Below are 21,113 nucleotides of genomic sequence, written 5' to 3' on the forward strand. Positions count from 1 at the left end.
AAATGGTGCAATCTACCTGCACTACAAGTCAGAGTGACACTGCACTATCAGTGTAGGAGCAGAATCTCACAATACCAGCATTACATTCAACCCAGAGCCCAGGAGTGCTGGCTTGTTTCTGCTGTGCTCTGATGACCGAGAGAGGGAAAATGACCGTGTGAGTGAGCATGAGAGACAGGCTGGAAAACTGCTGGAAGAGGAATATGGACTTTACAGTTTCTGCTTCTGCTTTCATCTCGACGTGACCTCTCCTTTTTGCCAGCTTCAAAACACAATGGGAGCGCACTCGCTTATTACTGATTTGGATCCAGCGTACACACATGCGCCTCCACTCCCTCCACCACAGTTTCAAATGAGCAGATCAGCTGTGCGACCTCTGCCTCGCGCCATGCATCATCGAGGCAAAGAAGGTGTCGGCGCTTATTAAAGGATGGAAGGCTGACTGATTTCCTGCAACTCTTCAATTTCCAATAAATAAATAAATAAGAAGGAATAGAGAGAAAGAGAGGGAGAGAGAGGGAAAATGTTGCTATGGAAACAGTTCAGACAAATGTAATTGTCTCCCTCCATCTTTGCAGGTCAAGGCAGTGGACATTTCAGCTCCATAATCTCTCCATCGCCTCTCCATCTGCCCACTGGCCTATGAGCGCATAATAGGTTTTTTGGAGTCGTGAGCTACGAATAAGCTGAGTGATGCATAAAGTGATTTCATAACGTGTGCGTGTGTGTGCGTGTGTGCGTGTGTGCTCTATTACTGCCTCTTTGCATGGTGACATTAGAAAAAACCTTTCACTTCCATTTAACAGGAAAACTTTCATTTTTATTTTCATCATCCACTTATCACAATCTTAAAAATACTCAAGGACATTTTATTAGAACTGACTCCATTAGTTGACTCAGTTTTTGCATTACATCATTGCATGTCCTTGTTAATGTCTCTTATTAGCTTCAAATATAGATGAGGTCATTATTTTCAGTTCTATTTGAAAATCAGTGCATGGTTTCTTTTGTAAAATGATGGATTATGTGAATTCAAGTTGGCACCATATGATGGCTCTTTACAGAGCAATAGTCAAACTCTCGAATCAGCAGGTGTTTTTGATAAGTCAGACAGAAACTGTGGTCTTAGAAGAGCTTTATAACTGACAAACAACACAGACTAATGGTGAAACAACAGACTTTAAGTGTTCCTAAAGTCGGCTTGTGCAGCAAATTCAATTAGTTTGAGGTTAACGAGTGAAGAGTCAACACCTGGAATGAGAAGAGATTACAAAAAGCTTTGTGACCAATGAAAAATGCAAACAAATCTGAGCACCCTCTCCTGCAGCCGTACCGTAGAAGAGGACATAACTAATCTTTCATGTCCTTGTTACGTGGATTGTCACAACAAAACACCAGCAGGCGGGTGTGACAGCTCATTTTGCTCATAAGTATCCTGGTTTCTGATGTGTTGACTGATACGGGGAAACAACACGCAGTTTATGTTTAAGGCTCACCACTGTTCCACACAAAGTCATGTAAAATGGAAAAGATGTCTCTGGCTCCAAAGCTGTAACTGTAAACCGTTTCTCACGACTTTCTGCGCTGTGTGTGTCCTTGTGACAGTTTGCAGTGGAGTTTTGCAGCTACACTGATTGATGTGTTTGTTTACAAGCTACTGAGGTCCCTCTGCTGAGTCCATCTTTGTGTGAATGGTGAGGCTGAACTTTGGGAGTAGTCTATTGAAGTGGATCACGCAGTATAATGAAAGGCTGTTTACATATATTGATGATTTACATTTATTTCAACTCCCCAAGCAAATTTAGACTCACTGAGCTCTTTTAGTAGGATCATCAAACCGTGCAGGGCCTCCCACTGCTTTCAAAGCTGCCGCACCTCTTTGTGGCATCTGTGAATTCATTTTGTGTGACCCACTGGAGAATGATCCAATTTCTCCCATCCCCCCAGAGGTGTTCTAATGGATTCTGATCTGGAGACTGACGAGGCCATTGAACTTTCCTGTGTGACATGGCGCATCATTATGCTGAAAGCATCCTTCAGGAGATGGGACCGGAGCCATAAAGGGATGCACCTGGTCAGCAGCAATCCTCAGAATTGGCTGTGGCTTTAAAATGATGATTTATTGGTCTCAACGGGCACAAAGCATGCCAGGAAAACCTTCCCCACATCATTACACCGCCAGTCTGGACTGTTGACACGAGACAGGTTGGATCCGTGGATTAATGCTGTTGAAGAAAACATTCATCAGGCTTGGCTTTATTTCCAGACTTCCACTGTGAGTGTTTGGTGTGAGTGTAGCCACTGCAGCCCCACCACTCTGCTCTTAGCTGACTGGATGGATAAACTTGTGACAAAACAATTCTGCAATAATGCACGATTATATCTGTGTCACTCCGGCTGCACAACTGGCTGACTGCATAATCATGCAATCATGTATAGCAGGTGTGCATTTGTTTCTCTACTGTTTGATGAGGATTCATATGGAGATAGTTTACTTCAATGCCAGTTTGTTGTCGTTTCCATGCCCCAGCTTCCCTCCTCCTTTCTCGGTTTATCGCCCCGTCTCGGTGGCACCAGGAGGATCTGCCTGACCCGGAAACCACCGTCGATCCTCAATAAGGACTTCCCCAAACCACAGTCTTGGTCCTACATGCTTGAGGTTGTGGTGATTGCCACTCACTGACTCTTAGAGGGATTTTATATGTTGAACTCCTCCTTAAACATGTTTCTGTAGGATACCACAAAAGGGGACATGTGGAAGGTTACGCTTTGAGGGGACATTTTTCTGTCTGCTATGGTTTGGGTTCACTTCTTCCTTCAAAGACATGTAATGGCCAACTCTTTCCAGCTGGAAGCATTTTTTTCTATTATGGCAGTGTCTTTATATGCACACTGAATATATGGAAATGCTGTTAATCACAAAATCCTCACAAAAGGGGGAAAAAAATCAACATTCACCACCTCAATTTAAATAAGCCTCCAATCCCATTTCCACTGGATTGGAGGTCTGGCTTCAGCGATGTTACTAAATGACCAGGTTTTTGCTTCAGTGGATTTTCTTCCTTCCCTGAGTGGTTCAAGGAGGATGATACATTATTTTCATGCACAGATTGGCCGCCACAGAGTCCAGAATTTAACTCCAGTGAGGAGCTTTGTGATGTGCTGGGGAAGGCTTTGTACAGCGCTCTGACTCATCCACCATCAATAGAAGATCTTGGTGAAAAATTAATGCAACTCTGGACAGAAATAAAACTTGTGATATTGCATAAAGTTGTCGGAACGATACCATGGCGAATCCTCAAAGCTAAAGGCTGACCGGTGAAATATTTTTTGGAGAGTCGGTGTGGGTCATGGCCATTGTAGAATCAATGTGTTACACCGTGGGTGTCAAACATAAGGCCCTGAGGCCAGAATCAGCCAGGCAAAGACTCTGAACTGGCCAACTGAAAATTTTTGGAAAATGTGAAAGAGGACATAGATTTTGAAGGTTTTTAATTTCAAATAAATTAAGTAAATTAACCAGAACAGAAAAGCCCGGGCAATGAGCTATCAGGACTTATTCTGTAATTTTACACATTTGTCGTGTAGAAAATCTGAGACATTGTGTTAAAATTGCACTTTTTTTTCTTATATTCAGAAAAATTGGGAGTTAAATGTTTACTTAAAGGCATTTACACAGACAGAGAGGGGAGTGTTGTCTGCATGTGGCCTGTGAGGTAAAATGAGTTTGGCATTCCACCACCATCATCAAGTGTGAGGGAATATTCTTTGGGAAAAAAGGTTCACGACCCATTCAGTGGACAATCACCGATACAGAGCACTGATAATACATGTTGACCCAACACTTCACACTGGTCTGTCCTTTAGCTCATCCTTGGTCTTTAGGAGTAAATGGATCCCCAGCCTCCCCAGATTCACCAATAACCTTACAGCGGGAGGAAGCCTGAGGACCTGGAGGCTGAAATCCAGAGCTAACTTCCTGTGATGGTGCCAAACACTCTGGATCCTTGTGCTGTACATCACAAATATTTAAATACCCGTGTGTATGTTTGCCTACGTTTCACGTTCATCTCATCTGAGCCACCAAACCGGCGTCACTGTAAGCAGTAATTCTGCGAATAAATGTAACTTCATGCATGGGTAGCTCAGATAAGACCCCCTCTATTATGAAGCAAAGCAACAAAAAAAATTAAAATATGTGAGATAATGGGCTTCAATTATGAGGATGTTTCCTTTGTGTGTTGAATCGCACTCTATTGTTGTTTCAGAGGAAACAACAACAATGAAAATAATAACCACATATTTCACATCTCTGCTTGAGATCAGAAGTTTTTCCTTTTTTCCTTCTAACAACACAAAAGACCGGAGGAAAACAAAATGTAAATTCCTAATATCAATGTTTCATCAGTCACGACTTGAGCCGGATGCATAAGAATTTATAATAAACCAAATGTGTTTCAGATCACAGCCTCTTTCTTCCCAAAAGAAAGGGGAAAGATTTCTGTGGGAACATGAAAAAAGTCGAGCCTGTTAAGATAAAACAGACAATGCAAACATGATTTTGTGAATTTTCTTTATTTCTTTCCAGCTAACTTTGATGTCAACGGCATCTCAGAGAATAATGACAAATGGTTTAACTCTGTAGAACGACAGAAAACAAAGTCAAACCGTTCCGTATTTTAATGTGATCATTAAAGTGAAGGCAGGGTAAAAGCGTAAAACAGGACTGTGAAGCTCTCATACGAACCAGTTTGTGTAATGCAAAACAATGCTTTTGATTGAGTACATCTGCACTCACTGCTAATGGAGCTTCACCTCAAGAGTCCAGTCCAGAATTAACTCAATTTAAAGAAAAGGGGGGAAAAAGCCAGCGCCTGATTGTGCTGCAGTTTTAGCAGATGGCACGAAGGAAACACTGAGCACAATGAGGCGACCACAGCGGCGTAATGATCAGAAAGTCTGCCTGCTACAAACTTCATTTAATCTGCGAAAGCCTTGAAAGGCGATACGAGCGACGTGTTTATCTGCGACGCACCACAAATGGAAAAAATAAAGGACTGATTCTGATGTGTTTAGCATACGCGAGGCTAATTTATTAAACAGCCACTTATGCGGCTCCCTCGTGGCTTTGATGATGTTTGCTTCCTGACCACAGAGAAGAAACCGAGGCGGGAAGTTTTATTTTCACATTAAACCTTTATGAAGGCGATTGTTGTTCCACCGAAGAGACGCTAACAAAAAAAGAATAATGTTGGAAGTAAACACTGAATATTTAAAGAACTCCTATTTTGATTGTGCTAAAATATCATCGGTGGCAAAGAGCTGAGCTCCTAATTGTACTTGATGTTATCTCCTATTCCCTTTTTATTCTGCTTGTCTAAAAAGGATTCCCAAATGAGTCAAATCAAGAATTCATCTTTCATCCTTTAGTTTTTCATATAAACGTCACTCAGAAACTGAATCAGAGCATTTTGCTGCGGATCTGAAAGATGCGATGAATCCGAGCTGAACTACTGAAGCCTCGGGAACAGTCAACGCCAAAATCCGGTTTAAGCATCTCTCCTCTGGCCTGTAGCGTCAGTTATTGATGGCTCACAGCACCAAAATACACCAACGTCCCTTTACAGCTCCTTCAAACAAATCCACACTGTGTGCTGTGAGCAGCTTCATACGGGAACTATTTTCTTTCTATAGAAATACATCCGCTGACCACGACTGTGCAAAAATATGCACAACAAAAGGCTCGTCCTTGAGATGGCTCAACAGGATGTAAATATTAGAGGTACCCCCGTGTTGTGGGCCGTAATGACAGTCAGCCGCATGCTTGGATGTAGTTCAGCAGGATAAAAGAAGTTCTGCATGAAACGGCTCGTGACAACGTCTGTGGATTTTTCCCAGAGTAACTGGTTTATGATTTCACGCGGAGTTCTTCGAATTGAATTTTCGCTGCAGTGAGCACTGCGAGGCAAAGGCCATCTAGGTCCATTCAGTGTTGCCAACTCCTCAGTAAGGAAAATCGCTATTGGTTGTCCTAAAAGTCGCTACATGACGTCATCACCTAATTTGCATAATTGGTCATGCTAATCTAACTGTAACCTATGTTGTTGGAGAGAGAAATAACATCGTGGAAGAGACAAAGTGAGTAAAAAACGTCCTAAATGCATTTAGAGTTTATTTAGAACTACAAATTAAATTTCTTTTAGCAATTATTGTTTTTTTTAATGTCACAATTCCAACCCTGCTCCTCCTTTTTAGCGACTTTTTTTTAGAAAAAAAGTCGCTAAGGGGTCTGTTTAGCAACACTGGGTCCATTATATTAAAGAGAAGGCACTCGTCTCTAAAGCTGCTTCACCGTGAAAACGTGCGCAGTAACAGCCGTAAAAAGCACCGCACGTCAAAGGAAACAGATTTCCCTAAAAATAAACCTAAAAGTGCAATGTTTGCACAAAACTTGCAACAAACTTACATCAGGAAGGTTTCGCTGTAAAGGCAACAATTAGTCACATTACATTAGTTACAGTACAACAGCACATCGGTCATACATTAGAGTAAATTTTAAAATCTATGAGGGGAATTGTGTCTGCTTCATTTTCACCTTTTCCATGAGCTGCTTTCAAAGAAGAAGAGAAAGATTAAAAGTGTCTTCAGTCGACACTTTCATTGTTGCCACATTTTGAGTCTCTATTTAAGTAATTTAAACTTGAAAAACTGCCTCTTCTGGGTTTTCACATGTCACAGGTTTCGTTAGGAGGTTCTTACAGTCTGTGTCACACTGCCCGTTTTAACTTCTCAGCAATTACACAATTTCACGCCCTCACTGACAGCTCATTTTAAAACAGTTGTAACTGCGAGGGTCACACAAGCATCCTTTTAAAGACACCTCTAACTGTCTGGTGAGCCACATGAAAGCGAAAAACAGGTGCAAGCCAAGGTGCCGTTATCAGAGCAGCACGACGCCGAACAGCAGCGAGTGATGTGGTGGAGACAGCACACATGTAAGAGAAGCCATGAAGGCGTAAACAGATGTTTAAATATCAAGAGAGAGAGAATGTGACACTTCCATCTTTACTGGGGAAGAAAACTGCAAACAAACTCAATTTAAGACCCCAGAAAGCAAAACTGACTGAAGATCTGCAGAGAAAGAACAAACCTTTTATTTTTAAGACTGTTAAACAAAAACCTTGCATTTCACACGAGGTCATATTGTTAATTTGTATATAACTAATATTGTATTATTGCAGCAGCGTGAAAAAACCTCAGGTCTTTCAGAAACTCATTTTATTGTGATATGTTGTTGAACATTAAAACGGACAAAAATACTCAAACTACTAAAAACAGTTTGCGTACATTAAGATTCTTGGATTTCTTTTTTAACTAATCCACTGAATTGAGAATGAAGTGATAAATCAGTGCACAGAGTTTTTTAATATATATATATATATATATATATATATATACACACAAATATATTTTTCCCTCAACCATCTGCTGGATTTCTGACAATTAGCAAAGCAGCAGGAGAGGCTGTGTCAGTGTCCAAGCACCAGTGAAACTGAGAAAATCCAGGTTAAGTGAACTGCAAGCAATCAATGTTGCAGTCCACGTCAACCTTTATCGACATTAGCATGTAATATATATATATTTCTGTTTTTTGTTTTTTTTTATCATCCCGTTTTTGATGTTATTGCTCAAAAAAAATGAAATTTTCCACATATTCTCCCAGTTTAAGCTCGCTGCAGCGCTCCCATTGTGGTACAATAAAAGGGAAAAAAACACATAAAACACCAGCACAGACTTTTCATTACAACACTATCATATCTCATGTGAACAGAGATGGAGCCACTATAAAGACTGTAAGAGTGGAGCAGATTTGAGTGGGAAAAAGAGGACGTTTCCACTCCAGATGAGCCAGAACATGTAGAAATTTGGAATTAAATAAAAAGCAAGGTGCTTGAGAAAGATTTTGGCGTTCCACACTTTGATTTCATACTCACACGCAGCACCGAAGTGAAGATTTGTGCTGTTCAGAGACAGTTCAGTCAGGTCCAGTACTTTTCACTCAGGACTGAAGCACCCATTTTGGCCCCAGAGTTCAGTAGTGTGAAGAGTCTCTTGAAGGTGGAAGCAGAGCTGAAGAGACGACCCTAAAAATCATCTGTGACATCAAAACTCATCCCACCAGTCAGAGGCGACGAGATCATTTTTATGAGTCTGTTTTTTCCTGTTACATCAGCGGATTATACGACATGACATCTGACTGGTAATGAGTCCTGCCTTCAGCAGCAGCCACACTGCCAGCCTGCACTCAGTCACAAACATCCCAGAAACCAGCTGCTGCTGCTGCAGAAGTGCCTTCAAACATTTGATTAGCATCCCAGGAGCACTTCTCATCAGCAGCGTCAACACGAGTCTGCTGACACATTTCTTGGCATTTCACGTCGAATGATTACAGATCTACTCCTACACAGCAGCTACCACTCAAGAAAGCCGCACTCAAATCTCTAATGAAGTCTGATTACCAAGCAACATTTTTTTTAATGGCTTTGAAATTGTGAAGGTGGCAGCGGAACAAGATTTAGGACGTTAAAGAGCTTTTTATAGAATCCAGCAATGGCCTGAATTTTCCTGAATGCAGTTCGCTCCCTGGACAGCCACGCTGGGGATGTGCTCAAACATTGTGTTTTCCTGCTCTGATTGCGCCTCTCCAGGCAGTCGAAGCCATAATGAAATCCAAACTGAGACATTTCATTAGAGTTTTGCCTCCTTCTCCAAAAGCCTAAGCTCTGAGGCTGAGTGGGCTCCAGGTTCGTGGAGAGTAACTCTGTTACTGTCGGGTCACAAATGCTCAAACTTTGTAAAATCAGGATGTAAAAAATATCAAAGGAAATTCTTTTCTTGAATTAACAGCCGTGTTTGAGGCGAGAGAAAAGCGCCGCATGCTCGTGCAGAGCGGCTCAGCGGTCATTAGAAGTCGCAGCCTGTCTTCAAAGGCAAAAATCTTAATTTCCACTTTATGACTGAAGGAAAAGAAGCGTTTAAGGAGGGGAAAGTGTCAGCTTTAAAGTTCAAAGTGAGGCTTTTGATTTCATTTAATCATCCAGAATTTGGCTTCCCTGCCGTCAGCGACAGCCGCAGTGGAAGTCAGCGTTGGGGTCCATCAGGAGTTTCTTGCGGTCGACGTGCAGACAGTCTATGTGGTACCAGGCGTCGCACACGTCACACTGGATCCACTGCACCGTGTCCTGCTGGGGCAGCCGGCACCGCGGCGCCGCGCACGGCTCCACCGTGCCAACCATCACGTCGTCCTCTTCCTCGTCGTCTTCGTCCTCGTCCGAGGAGGAAGAGGAGGAGCCGGAGGAGGAGGAGGCCGAGGAGGTAGAGGATGAAGACGAGGAGGATGGAGAGGGCAGGGAAGGCCGTGGGGGGAGGGGGTGTTTCCTGGGGCGGCCGCGTCGCTTACTTCAAGGAAGGAAAACATAAACAGGAAGAAATGAGAAGGATTGAAGGTGACATCACAAAAAAAAGGAGGAACAAATATGTTTGTTTGTTTTTTAAACTGTTGCCACTCCATGCTCAAGTTACAGCTGCAGGGTAGGCCAGAGATGTGCATCATTTACTAAACTAACATGTCATAGCTGATCTGACTTTGAAGCAGCGATTGGCACCAAAACCTCACAGAAAAGAGTTTAACAAAGTCAGAACCGAGGGAAAGAAAGGGTTTTCTGACTGGTTGTCCTTTACAAACAACAGGTTTGGGCATCTGGTCTGAATCCTGAGCTTGTGCCTCACAGAGGAGCTTCAGGCCTTGTTTAATATGAAGCTCCAACATTGTACAGTTTGTATATATGACAGAAAATCATATAGGGCTGTGCTTTGTAGAGATTTTTTAGAGAAACCTTCCAAACTCACCCTGTTGGATGATGAAATCGGTTGAACTGCACGCCAACTCTCTCGTCTGTGCGGATCCTCACAGACGGCGAGGCCAGGTTGTAGTTCTCCCCTCCCACCACCAACGGGGAGAATACAGGGGAGCTGTTGGCCCTCCGCCTCCCTCTCGCTGCGGTCGGGGAGCAATGGGCAGGCTTCTGCTGGCGGAAGGCCGCGATGTTTCCGTGCACCACCGTCTTGACTCGGTTCACCTTCTCCGCCTCTTGTTTGCTTGTGAAGGATGCCTGGAAGAGGTGCTCGTTGAGTCTGCTGTTTGTCATGGCTCCGTGGAAGCTGCCGATGGTCCGGATACCGACGGGGAAGGGCTTGGCCTCCAGCGGCCTGCGGATGTCGCTGTGAGTTTTGGGCTGCAGCTGAGGAGGAGGCGGCGAGCTGAAACCTTCAGATTCAGACTTGTAGAGCCTCCGCCTCTTCTTCCCCCGGGCTCTCTGTCCATCCTCCACAACTCCTGCCAAAACTAAGATCAACGGAAAGAGAGCAAGGTAATGTAAGTGGAGAAAGAAGCTAACCACAACACTAATTTGTTCTTTTCCCTCCTTTTTTTTTGCAAGTAAAATCCTTGAAAAGAAACCAAAAAAACAATTTCATGGTAAAAATCTGCAGCTTCATGTCAAAAAGCTCCAGAAAGTGAGCAGTGTCATTCTGCAGCACGCCGCTGTGCTTTACCTCCTCGACTTCTGGGCTCGTCTGAGCTGTCGTCCTCCAGCAGCACCGTGTGAGCCGACTTCCTCCTGCTCCTGGAGGTCTGCGGGAGGGCCTTCGTTTGAGGCAGTGAAGCTGCAGAGGTGAATGATGGAGGAGTGGAGTGTGGGAGCAGGGAGGAAAAGCCCACGGCAAGAGGAGGCGAGGTCGAGGTGCCGGGGTCAGAGACTGTTCCCTCGTGGCTGTGGCTCCTCTTGAAGGTCCAGGCGCTGCCCTTCATCTTGCTCAGGCTGCCGATGGAGTTGAGGATGACCGTGGCTCTGTTGATGGACAGCTTCGAAAGGTCCAGGTTGGCAGCTACCTTGCGGTCCAAGCTGGTCCTAATCCTGTTCTGCAAGTCGGACGAGAAGGTTCCCGCCTAGGAAACCAGATATAAATATTTCATTTAAACCTTCACGAAGCGTAGGCCAAATGTCAATATCCAGAGGTGCGAGTCTAATTTGTCTGGCTGATGCATTTCTTTCCAGAAAAGTCATGGCACCTTTGAGATAATAAATCTGTTTCTGCCTCTTGCTGCAAATCAACCTCATGCATCAGCACTTTTTTAATTGAAGTAGAAAAGTACGATTGCACATGATTTAATCTTCAAATTTCATTTAGTGAGAGTATGCCTCCATGTCTTCATAGATAAAATGCTTTGGGGATTTTCTGTGGGCTTGTTCTTGTTTACCAGACATTGTGGTACATTTTTATTGGCATTCTGAATACAAATAGTGCCCAGCACCACCTAATGAACGAAGGCTGCACACACTTTGACACACGAGTGGGATGAAAATTACAGGGTAGAGTCGACATCAACATTTTCATTACTGTCAACATATTACAGGAAAAAAAAGAAGGTAGAAAAAGGCATGTTAGTCCTTTTATTAGTTTCTGTATCGACTCACCTGTCTGTGGCACTCAGACCAAAGATAACAATTTAAAAAGCACTGACATCTTTCATCTTTGTAAGAAATCCCATCTTAAGCAGACGGTCACTGTAATTTCTAACAAATTCCTCAAACAGAAGCACATAAAGTGCATTTGTTGAAAGACATTTGGTTTCCTATTGAGTATTTAGAGCAGCAGGGCTGTGAGGGACCAAATCAAGAACCTATAATAACAGTCTCTGACAAGCATCTAAAATTAATGTCCTTATCGCAACTGGGGAATATTAGTTTTCTTCCCCCCATACAGCCGCTACATTAATGCTGCTCCTTTGGTAGCCTACATCATGGGTCACGTGATCTTTTGCTTGGGGGACGTTAGCCTGCAAGCAAAGAAGGCTGCTGGTGGTACAGAATCTGATTCTTACGTGCATTAAGAAAACGAGACTCAGATGTAACTTTTAGGAATTTTTGTTGTATTTTTAGCATAAAGGAGAATCAGAGCAAGCACACAAGCTTACAGATCCATGGGCACCACAATTCTGAGGCCGTCATTCTACCGTTAATGTTACTGCAAACTATTCATTCAGAAATCCTCTAACATTTGCAGACAATAGCAAACATAGTACAGAGGCTGGAAAAAGACTTTGAGCCCACTACCCGAATCTATCCGCCCATTTTCTTAAAAGCTTTTCCAGTTCAGGGTTGCAGAGGAGCTGGAGCCCGTCTGTCACAGGGTATCAGGACGGCACACTCTGGACTGGCTGCCACACGACTATATACACCTACAGCTGATTTACAAGCACCAGTTAATCTAATGCTGGAGTGAATTGTTAACAGTGGCTCTGTAGGCTACAAATTTACAAATGTGCCCAGCAGAACAATTTAACTTTTTAAGAAAGGTTTAAAATGACTGAAATAGACACAAAATATCTGTAAACTCACTGTTTAACCTCGTCTGTTGAACTTGGCTCGAGTTTTTAAATTTTCGTACTTTTAGACTTGTCGATTAGTAAGTTTCTCCCTCCTGTATAATCAATGTAGACTGCTAAAAATAATATTGAGGAATGTCTGAACTGTGTAATGTTGACATATGGACATCAGCAGTGTCACATGGTGCATTTAGTCATGCAGCAGACAGAACATGTCCAGATTTATCCTTTAACCCCAGACTTGGTGAGAAACACGAACCTTCGATATCTTTATTTTTTAAGAAAAGTGTCACCATGAGTCTGGCTTCATACTGAATGTAAATAGTTGATTCCAAACCACGGACTTACTTTTGGAAGCGTGATTGCATCGAAGTCCAGCGGGCGAACTTTAACCTTCTGGAAGAGGAAGTAGAACTCCGGGTTCCCTGGATCAGTCTGGCCTCCGAAGATCAGCGTGTCGCCGTCTGAGAGCTCCCACTGTATGCCCGGCTGGAGGCGGACTTCATTGACCCACGTGCCTAGAAACACAAGACCAAGAAGATTTGAAGAAATGTTAAACTACACACTGCCGGGAACAGATCAGCCCTCAAAATAAAACGTTTTAGAGGTTTCAGGGAGGTCACACTGACATGTAAAGTAGTGGGAAACTCTCTGAAGACACAAACGAGCAACAGTTTTACAACTGAAGGCCGACGTTACCGGAGGCTAGATATTCACAGAGCTTTTTAATATATGAATCTGACAGGGGCAAAAAAAAAGAATAAATCATGCAAGCAGAGCCCTGAAATAAAGTAATTCGGTGACTGTGTGTTTACAGCTTCCAGAATCTAGGAGAAATGTAAAACAGTCTGCGAAATGGACCCAGAACTGAGGAGCTGGAAAGCTACAAGGCAATCAAAGGGCCATGACAGCACAGCACAAAATGAGAAATGCGGGGCGAATACTAAAATGTAAGTTTAATAGCAAAAATGAAAAATGTGGGAAACAGACTGTGAAATTACTTGAAAAATTAGGCAGTGAGGGTGCAGTTTAGATCCTGAGCCTGTCGGACAGCGACTGAATGAAGACCCAACTCTCACTCTTAATCTCCCCCTTCCTCACTCCGTGCATCTTCCTGTCTACTTCAGACTGCACTGACGACTCTCAGCAACCTGAGGTTCAGACTCTATCTTGTGTCCTGAATTACTCCTGAATTTTTTTGTTTGGTTCTTCTGTTTGTACATTTGCTTTTATTTGTTCTCCTGAAAGTTGAGTTTACTGGTCCATTTCACACTCTCAGCTGTGAACGACCCATTGAGACCGAATGAAATGGACCTCCTCGGTGCGAATGCTTTTCAAAGCCGGCGTGTGAACGCGTAACATGTTAATTGTCTTCATTCACAGCAGAATGCACCTGGCGGCAGGTATTGTTAAGTTTCAAACCAAATGTCTCCTGTTTTTGTGGTGCCCTTTTTGCACAATTTTGTATCCATCAGGCTGTCCTATTATTTCTAACTGAGGCTGAAGCTGATGGCTCTTTTCTTTTCTGCAGGCTCTGAATGGGCTTTTTGGGGTCCTGCAGCAAACACAGTCGGTCCATTTTCAGTGAAAGATGATGCTTCTGCATTACGGCATCTGACAGAAATCTATGCATCTATCTGTTCGTGTCAGCTCAGACTGTTTGGATACGCAATAGTTAAAGCTTTTATTTTACCGGGCTAAAAGAATCAGCCAGGATTTTATAAAACTTTTTTTTTCTTTTTATTTGTATGACCAACAGCTCTAATCAAACCAAATATGATTTGTAAGTAGAAAAAGAGGTGGAACGGAGACATGTTTGGCATGTTTGCTTGTAAACTGACATCGCTGATTAATCCATTTATGAAACGCCTGACATTTAATTTATTTTCCGTCTGAAAACTGAACAATTAATCAAATATTTTCTGTCACCTCTATTCTTAAGCGTAACATTTCTTTTATACGTCGAGCCTGCGGCCCGTTCAGCTGCACAGAACAGCCGCGCGCATTTTTGCATTGGTGACACCGGTCGGCATCATCTGATAACGCCGCCACAGATATTCATAGACTCTGACATTTTAATAACAAAGGTAATCTTTTGATCAGATATATCCTGTTAATAATATAGAATCACGTGTTCCGACCTCACTGGATGGTGTGAAGCAATGCATACGCACATTCAGTGGCCACTTTATTAGCTACACCTCGTTAATACCAGTAATTGCCTTCTTTGTGGTACAAATTCAACAAGGTGCTGGAAACATTAATCAGACATATTGGTCAATGTTGACAGGACAGCTTCACACAGCTGCTGCACATCACTGTGAATTTCCAGTTCCACCACATCCTGAAGGTGAGCTGGTGATTGTGGAGGCCATTCAAGTAAAGTGAACTCATTGTCATGTTCAAGAAACCAGTTTGAGCTTTGTGACATGGTGCATTACTCTGCTGGAAGCAGCCATCAAATGATGGGCACACTGCTGTCATAAAGGAATAGACATGTTCAGCAACAACACTGAGGTAAGCTGTAGTGTTTAATGAAGGCTCGGTGGGTACTAAGGAGCCCAAAGTGCACCGAGAAAATATCCCTTACACCGTTACATCTCCACCAGCAGCCTCAACGACTGATACGAGCCAGGATAGAGTCATCCTTTCCCTTTCTAGTCTCTTCTGTTGTGCAGTTCTGAGGATACAGCCCATTGGATCTGTATCCTCAGTTTCCTGTTTATAGTGGCGTCCCAAGCTACCGTTTCCTTTGTATGAAGCAGTCTGTCGTCCTCTGATGTCCAACATCATCAAAGTCACTTAAATCACCTTTCACCCGAAGCTCAGCTTGAACTTCAGCAGATCAACTTGATCACATGTATGTGACTAAATAAATTGCTGCCGTGTGATTGGCTCATTAGATATTTGAGTTGACAACCAGAAGCTTGACAAATTTATCATATTTATCACTACCCAGTGTCAGGTTTATACCACAGTATTGGTAATTACCAAAATCACTCTGTTTCTGTACTGGTCAGTTCATCGTTTCAATGCTAAAACATCATTGTTGTTACTGTTATCCATGAATTTTCAAATATACTGCTTTACAAAAAAGTAACACGCATCATTATTTATTTAGTTAAGATGTCAAATTCCAAATTATTTAATTGCATTCCTGAGCAGATACATTTGTTTCAGTGGTTGAATTTTATGCTTGTTTGATTTCTGACTTCTCAGACAGATTCTGTGGTTTGGCTCGAATTTTCCTACAAAAACATAACTTCAGTTAGAAATTTCTCTCTCCTGTTCAAAAATAGTAAAGTGTCTAAAATGACGAGAATGCGCCGAACAGGAAAGAGGCTGTATTAAACCACTTTGTGATGCAGGCTGGCCTTTGAAACAAATGGGGTAAAAAGTGTTCTTGCAGTGTGGTCAAGTATGCCTCGGAGTTGATTGCCGGGAGCCGTACTTACAAAAATGCGTCAAGGAAGAAGAAAACGAAAGCTGGCTGAAGAGAATGTCAGGCTAAAAGTCAGTGCTAGAAGGAAGAAGACCAGACAGAAGGATGCTCATTTACCTCTGACCTTTAGAGGTAATTGCTTCTAGATCATATTCATAGATCTCCAGATAGACCTGAGCAGACGACTGAACAAACGATGCTTAACGAGAGCAGCTGCTAAGAAGAAATCCAGCAACTCCTCCAAACGCTGGACTGCTCTGAGGTTCTGGAAGAAAGAGTCCAAGCCTGAGCTCTTTAATCAACACCTATAACAGGTGTTGAAACATACACTCACAGGTCAGGTGTCTTACACTGCGCTCCACCAGAGTTCAGAGTTCATCTCTCTGACGGCGCACCTCAAAGCTGATACACGTTATGCTTTGTTTAAGGTGTAAAGAGGAACTTTCCCCTAAATTAAATGCATATTTTATCTTCTGCTGGTTTGCTGTAGAGATGCTGCTTTCTCTTGAATTTAACTGAACCAGATGGCAACTTGTCTTACGGTACCAAAAGTGGAGCCAAGTCTCTTTCCAGAATGCACAGTTACCCCAAAATAAACAAATACATCTACAAATCGTGAGCTTGTTTAAAATCATTTCATATTAGGACAATTAGCTTTCTAAAAACTACAACAACAAACCATCGCACCAACATTACAGCACAGCTGAGGAGCAACCCCGTCAGTGTTTACATCCTGTCACGCTGTCATTAGCAGGAGCCCCTCGTCACGGCTAAATACACATTTACTTCCTTCAGAATGATACGCTAGCAGGTGTAACCGAGTAGTAAACAGTTCCTACACAAAACTGCTCACAACAAGGTTTGTGGATGTTTTTGAGGAACCAGGTCAGGATTTGTGTAAGAAGGACACGGCTGCTGATTTGTTTTTTTTATCGAATTTTTTGGTGTTTTGAAACCAAACAGTGGGACTGCCATTTAGATCAGTTACAGCACAGAAATAAGCAGCATCTTTAAAACAGATGGAATTACAGCACTGCAGACCAGAGGAGAAATACATGCATTCCAATTTATAATTACAAATAAAACGTGTACACAATCCATTTGAAGCTAACGTCATGCTTCGTGCTCACACTTGCATGGATGGTTAAATCAGGGTCAAAGATCAGGAACAACTGAGCACAGTTTAATTAATTCCTTATCACCAACACGCTTTCATTTGAGTTTGATTGTTTGTTTTTAAACAAATCAAACAGGAAGGAGAAAATGCTTCTCGGTGGGCTGAAACAATTCTGTAACTGTAACGGTTCAGATAAAATAAAAGTTCTGGGGGCAGAGATAAGAAAAGTTTTTGAAGTTGAGGTTTCAGAGATGCTCTTTGTTCGTGATGCACGCGAGTCTTTACCTGCACGCCTACAGCTGTGTTTAGGAGCGTAATGGCTCACTTCGTTTTGATAATTCGGTCGGTAAATAAGAAGAAGAATGTTTTCACTGCTCGAGTGCACAACAGAGCTTTAGGGGAGGGTTAATTAGGATTTATTTTTCAGTTTAGTTTCAGTTCAGATTTCAGACTGAAGGTTTGATTTTTATATTTCCAGAGAAGATGCGACACATTCTGAAGGCTGCTGAGTGAGAGTCCTGCAGACGTGCTGAAGTCTCGTCTGCTGATAACTTTGAATGAATTGACAAAGTTTCAAACTAAAGGACATTTTTTACTGTATTTTTAGAATTTTTTGAGGACTGTTTTTCATGTCAGTTCACTGAAATGTGTTTTCACACTCATTTCAACCTGACTTTAATAAAATACTTCTTCCGTTCTCAGTAGAAGTGGTGTTATTTCTGTAAACAGGTGTGTTTTTACCTCATTCTCTTCCACAATGACTGAGGGAGGGTGTGACAGTGTGAGAATCTCAGGTTGACTGTGATGGTGTGTGTGGGTGTGTGTGATTCAGCCCTCGTGTCTCACCGTGGCTGCTCCTGTCCTTAATGTGGACCCTCCATCCTTCCTCCTCTTGAGCTTCGACTCCTTCGCCCGTCTCCCTCTCGGCTTCGAGCTCAGCGTGGATGCGGGACACCGACGGCGAGTCCAGTGTGACGTCGCACAGCTCCGCCGCTCGACCCAAGCGGAACACCGAGTGGTTCTGCGCCGGCCTGAAGGTGTACAGGTCCCGGGCAGATTCGCCTGCAGACGACCCGATCCGAAGCAGCTGGAAGCACGGCTGCACCCCAGCCAGCATGGCTGAAGCCTGCGATTGTCTGCCACCACGAAACCCCCCCCCAACCTGCCCCACCCAGAGGCCACCCCTGATCTGTGACAGGCCCTGAGTTAGAGCAAGTTACGATCCATTTTTGAACAAACCTGTGCTAGTGAAGAAGAGCTAAAATGAAGCCATTTGTGTTCGACCCAAGAGCACTGACAGCTAACAGCGATCTATACTTGACGATAAAATATTCCTGACATGCACCAGAAAGCAGCGAGTGTGAAGGTTACAGACAGGTGCAGCCGCTTTGAGCAACAGGTGTTTGCATTAGTATGGAAAGCTGATGTCTTCTTGTGTCCTCCTGTGCATACATGAATAAGTAATGAGGATATAGAGTAGCATATAAGCCGGTGAAGTGTGGAAATGAGCTCCCGCACTCTGTTATGAGGCCCAGTTTAAACAGACTAAATCCCCCGTGGAGTGGAGGCTAGAAGACGGTGGGCCCAAGAATAAAGAGCTGCTGTGATGCGGACCGAGCCCACGCTAATGTGCTGCAAATATTAAACCCCGGAAAAGTAAACCTGGTGGTAACAGGTGTGACTTTTAGCTTGAAAACTAATATTTTTCAGGTTTGAGCAGCTGTCACCAGAGGCCTGATCTCTGTGCGTGTGCGTTTGTGTGTGTGGAGGAGATTAAAATCCCAGGCTCGCTGACATCAATTGACATGAGCCGACTCACATGTGGGAAGCCTGACAGGGTGCACCAGCTGGGGACTGTCTAATCTGAAAGAAAACAAGAGAAAAGTCACTCAGATGTAAGGTGCTTTTTCTTAATTGCTCCACTTAGTGTCTGAAGGAGGAAAAAAAACAGCTGAGAAATACAACTTATCTGACACTTAGAGAGGACAGAAAAGCTTAAAAACCCTTTTGTCACATCACACGGTGCAGCAGGTTAAGTAAGGGGATATCACACTCGTGTTAACTGTACAGCAGAGCAGAAAAAACCCTGTCAGCTGCACTTTTTTAAGAGGTGGCTGCATCGTGCATCAGTTGCCTGCAGACTCCTTGACAATCACGGGATCAGCACACAAAGCAAAGCACACAAACCGAAACAAATTCACACAAAAAACTCACTTTTTCAAATAAAAACTCAATATATTCTCGTTTAAATCCGCATATTTGACGAAGCCCTGATTGCCTGGCGTTAAAATGAGGTTTAAGATAAGCAGTGGTTGCCGATCAGAAGCAGGCTGAAGCTAGCTGACGTTAGTTCCTTGTAGGTGGAGTGAAAGTCAAAGCAGCCACTTACAACAATGACAAAGCTGCGCACCGACTTCATGTCTTTAAATCCTCAGACCCACGCAGATTGACTCACTCCACGGCTCAGCGGGGGGGTTTCACCCATAAAACACCGGCTTAGCTTTATTTTTCTGCGGTATTCTGTCGCCGCTGTTTGCCGGACTTCGGTGGGTCTTCTCGCCGTCTTTCCTCCCAGGAGGAAGTCCTTTGAAATTTGGCGCGCCACTCCGGGAGCTTCCTTGTGCGAGAAGCGACGTCACGTCCTGCCCCGCCCCGATTGGCTGCGGGCCAGGGCGCCTTCAGCGGGAGCAGGAGCGGCCCGGCCGGAGGGGGAGGCCCGACGCAAGTGTCACAGCTGGGCTAGCCACCCTACTCAAGCTCAACAGGCCAAACTGCCGCACAGTGAGCAGTAAAAGTAGTTTACAGAAGTTTAACAGACAAAAGAGGGTTAAACTCAAACACAGAAACAGCAAACAACAAAGCAACATATTTAAAAGCAGCTTAAACTGTTCTCACAAAGAGCTGTGAACAGGACCTGAAGTTAAGAAAAAGCGAGGAAAATACTGTTAGTGCGGTAGATGCTGGTGCTGTGCAGCACTACAAAGTTTGGTATAGATCTGATTACTAAATATAAGTAAAGCTGTATAATAGCTGAGCTCTGTAGCACTATACTGTGTATGCCTGTACAGGCAATAATATAAACTTAATAAGTTTAGTTATACAGCGCCAGATCTCTACAGCGGTCACCTCAGGGTGCTTTATGGTAAGGTGAAGACCCAACAAGAACAGAGAAAACTCCAATAATTAAACAATTCCCTTTAAGCAAGCACTTGATGACAGTGGCAAAGAAAAACTCCTATTTAACAGGAAGAACCAGGATCAGGGAGGGGCAGCCGTCTGCTTCGACCATTTGGGGGTGATGGGAGAAAGACAGGATAAAAAACACATTTTGGAAGAGAGCCAGAGGTTATTAATAAGAGCAGTGCGTCATAATTAATGAGATGATTCATTGTCAATTTGCAAATTCTGAACACATTTTAATAACCACATTATGATTTTGACTTCACAGAATTGTGAGTTAATATAAGAAAACAAATTTTCCTGTATTTTGAAACAGGGTTCTGTAAAAACCTGAAATGGAAATGTGTTTGTCTCTAAAGCACTTATGGACTCAGCTTATGTGCACTTTATAGCATGAATGAGATAAGTCACTTTATACATTATATCTCATTCACCCATATACATGCACACTAATACAAGCACTTTTTCTACGTTTAAACTCTATATTTAACATCCACACTCCAATAAGCACAACTCAGGGTTCAGTATCCTACCCAAAGATACTTTGGCATGCAGACTGGAGCAGCCAGCAATTAAACCACCAACCTTCCTGTTAGTGGATGACCCACTCTGAGCCACAGCCATCCCAGCGGATGACAACGGCCTGCCAGAACTGCCCTGCCGACGAATCCAGTTCAGCCCGCTGGCTTTGCAAAGTGTGAAAATTGAATTGAAGTCCAAAATTACTCTAATTTTCTAATAAAATGAACTGTTATTCCCATGTGGTGGAGCAGCCATGTGCCTGCTACACAGGAGTGTATTTCCAGAGCTAGACAACTTATTTAAATGATAAAAATATAAAATACTAATACTTCATTCCAAAAACTCCACATGTGCAGGTGTTGAGGTTTTCCACTGTTATGTGTAAACTATAATGTAATAGATTC

The 21,113-nt window shown here is 43.1% G+C and overlaps 1 protein-coding gene across 2 annotated transcripts; it reads right to left on the minus strand.

The window, feature by feature from the left end:
• Positions 1 to 6,272: 6,272 nt before the first annotated feature.
• tcf19l (transcription factor 19 (SC1), like) lies at positions 6,273 to 19,578 on the minus strand. 2 transcript variants are annotated; one of them, XM_084920009.1, is made up of 6 exons: positions 19,397 to 19,578; positions 17,854 to 18,870; positions 12,797 to 12,966; positions 10,615 to 11,008; positions 9,910 to 10,405; positions 6,273 to 9,459 (listed from the first exon to the last, which is right to left on the minus strand). In XM_084920009.1, the coding sequence occupies exons 2-6, from the start codon at positions 18,122 to 18,124 to the stop codon at positions 9,120 to 9,122; spliced, it is 1,671 nt and encodes a 556-aa protein (XP_084776135.1). In that variant the 5' UTR covers positions 18,125 to 18,870; positions 19,397 to 19,578; the 3' UTR covers positions 6,273 to 9,119. The 2 variants fall into 2 exon arrangements, with proteins under 2 accessions (XP_084776135.1, XP_084776136.1); XM_084920010.1 differs by lacking the exon at positions 19,397 to 19,578 and adding an exon at positions 19,222 to 19,379.
• Between the last annotated feature and the right edge of the window lie 1,535 nt (positions 19,579 to 21,113).

Source organism: Perissodus microlepis, chromosome 22, assembly GCF_051167445.1.
Source record: "Perissodus microlepis isolate ML-2025 ecotype Zambia chromosome 22, ASM5116744v1, whole genome shotgun sequence".
NCBI lineage: Eukaryota > Metazoa > Chordata > Actinopteri > Cichliformes > Cichlidae > Perissodus > Perissodus microlepis.

What these genes read in the sequence shown, in the direction of transcription:
- tcf19l (XM_084920009.1), bottom strand. Translation starts at nt 18,124, where the DNA reads ATGCTGGCTGGGGTGCAGCCGTGCTTCCAGCTGCTTCGGATCGGGTCG. An exon ending in ATGCAATCACGCTTCCAAAA is followed by an intron (nt 11,009 to 12,796) that starts GTAAGTCCGTGG and finishes CTGGTTTCCTAG; the next exon opens with GCGGGAACCTTCTCGTCCGA. An exon ending in CGAGCCCAGAAGTCGAGGAG is followed by an intron (nt 10,406 to 10,614) that starts GTAAAGCACAGC and finishes CGTTGATCTTAG; the next exon opens with TTTTGGCAGGAGTTGTGGAG.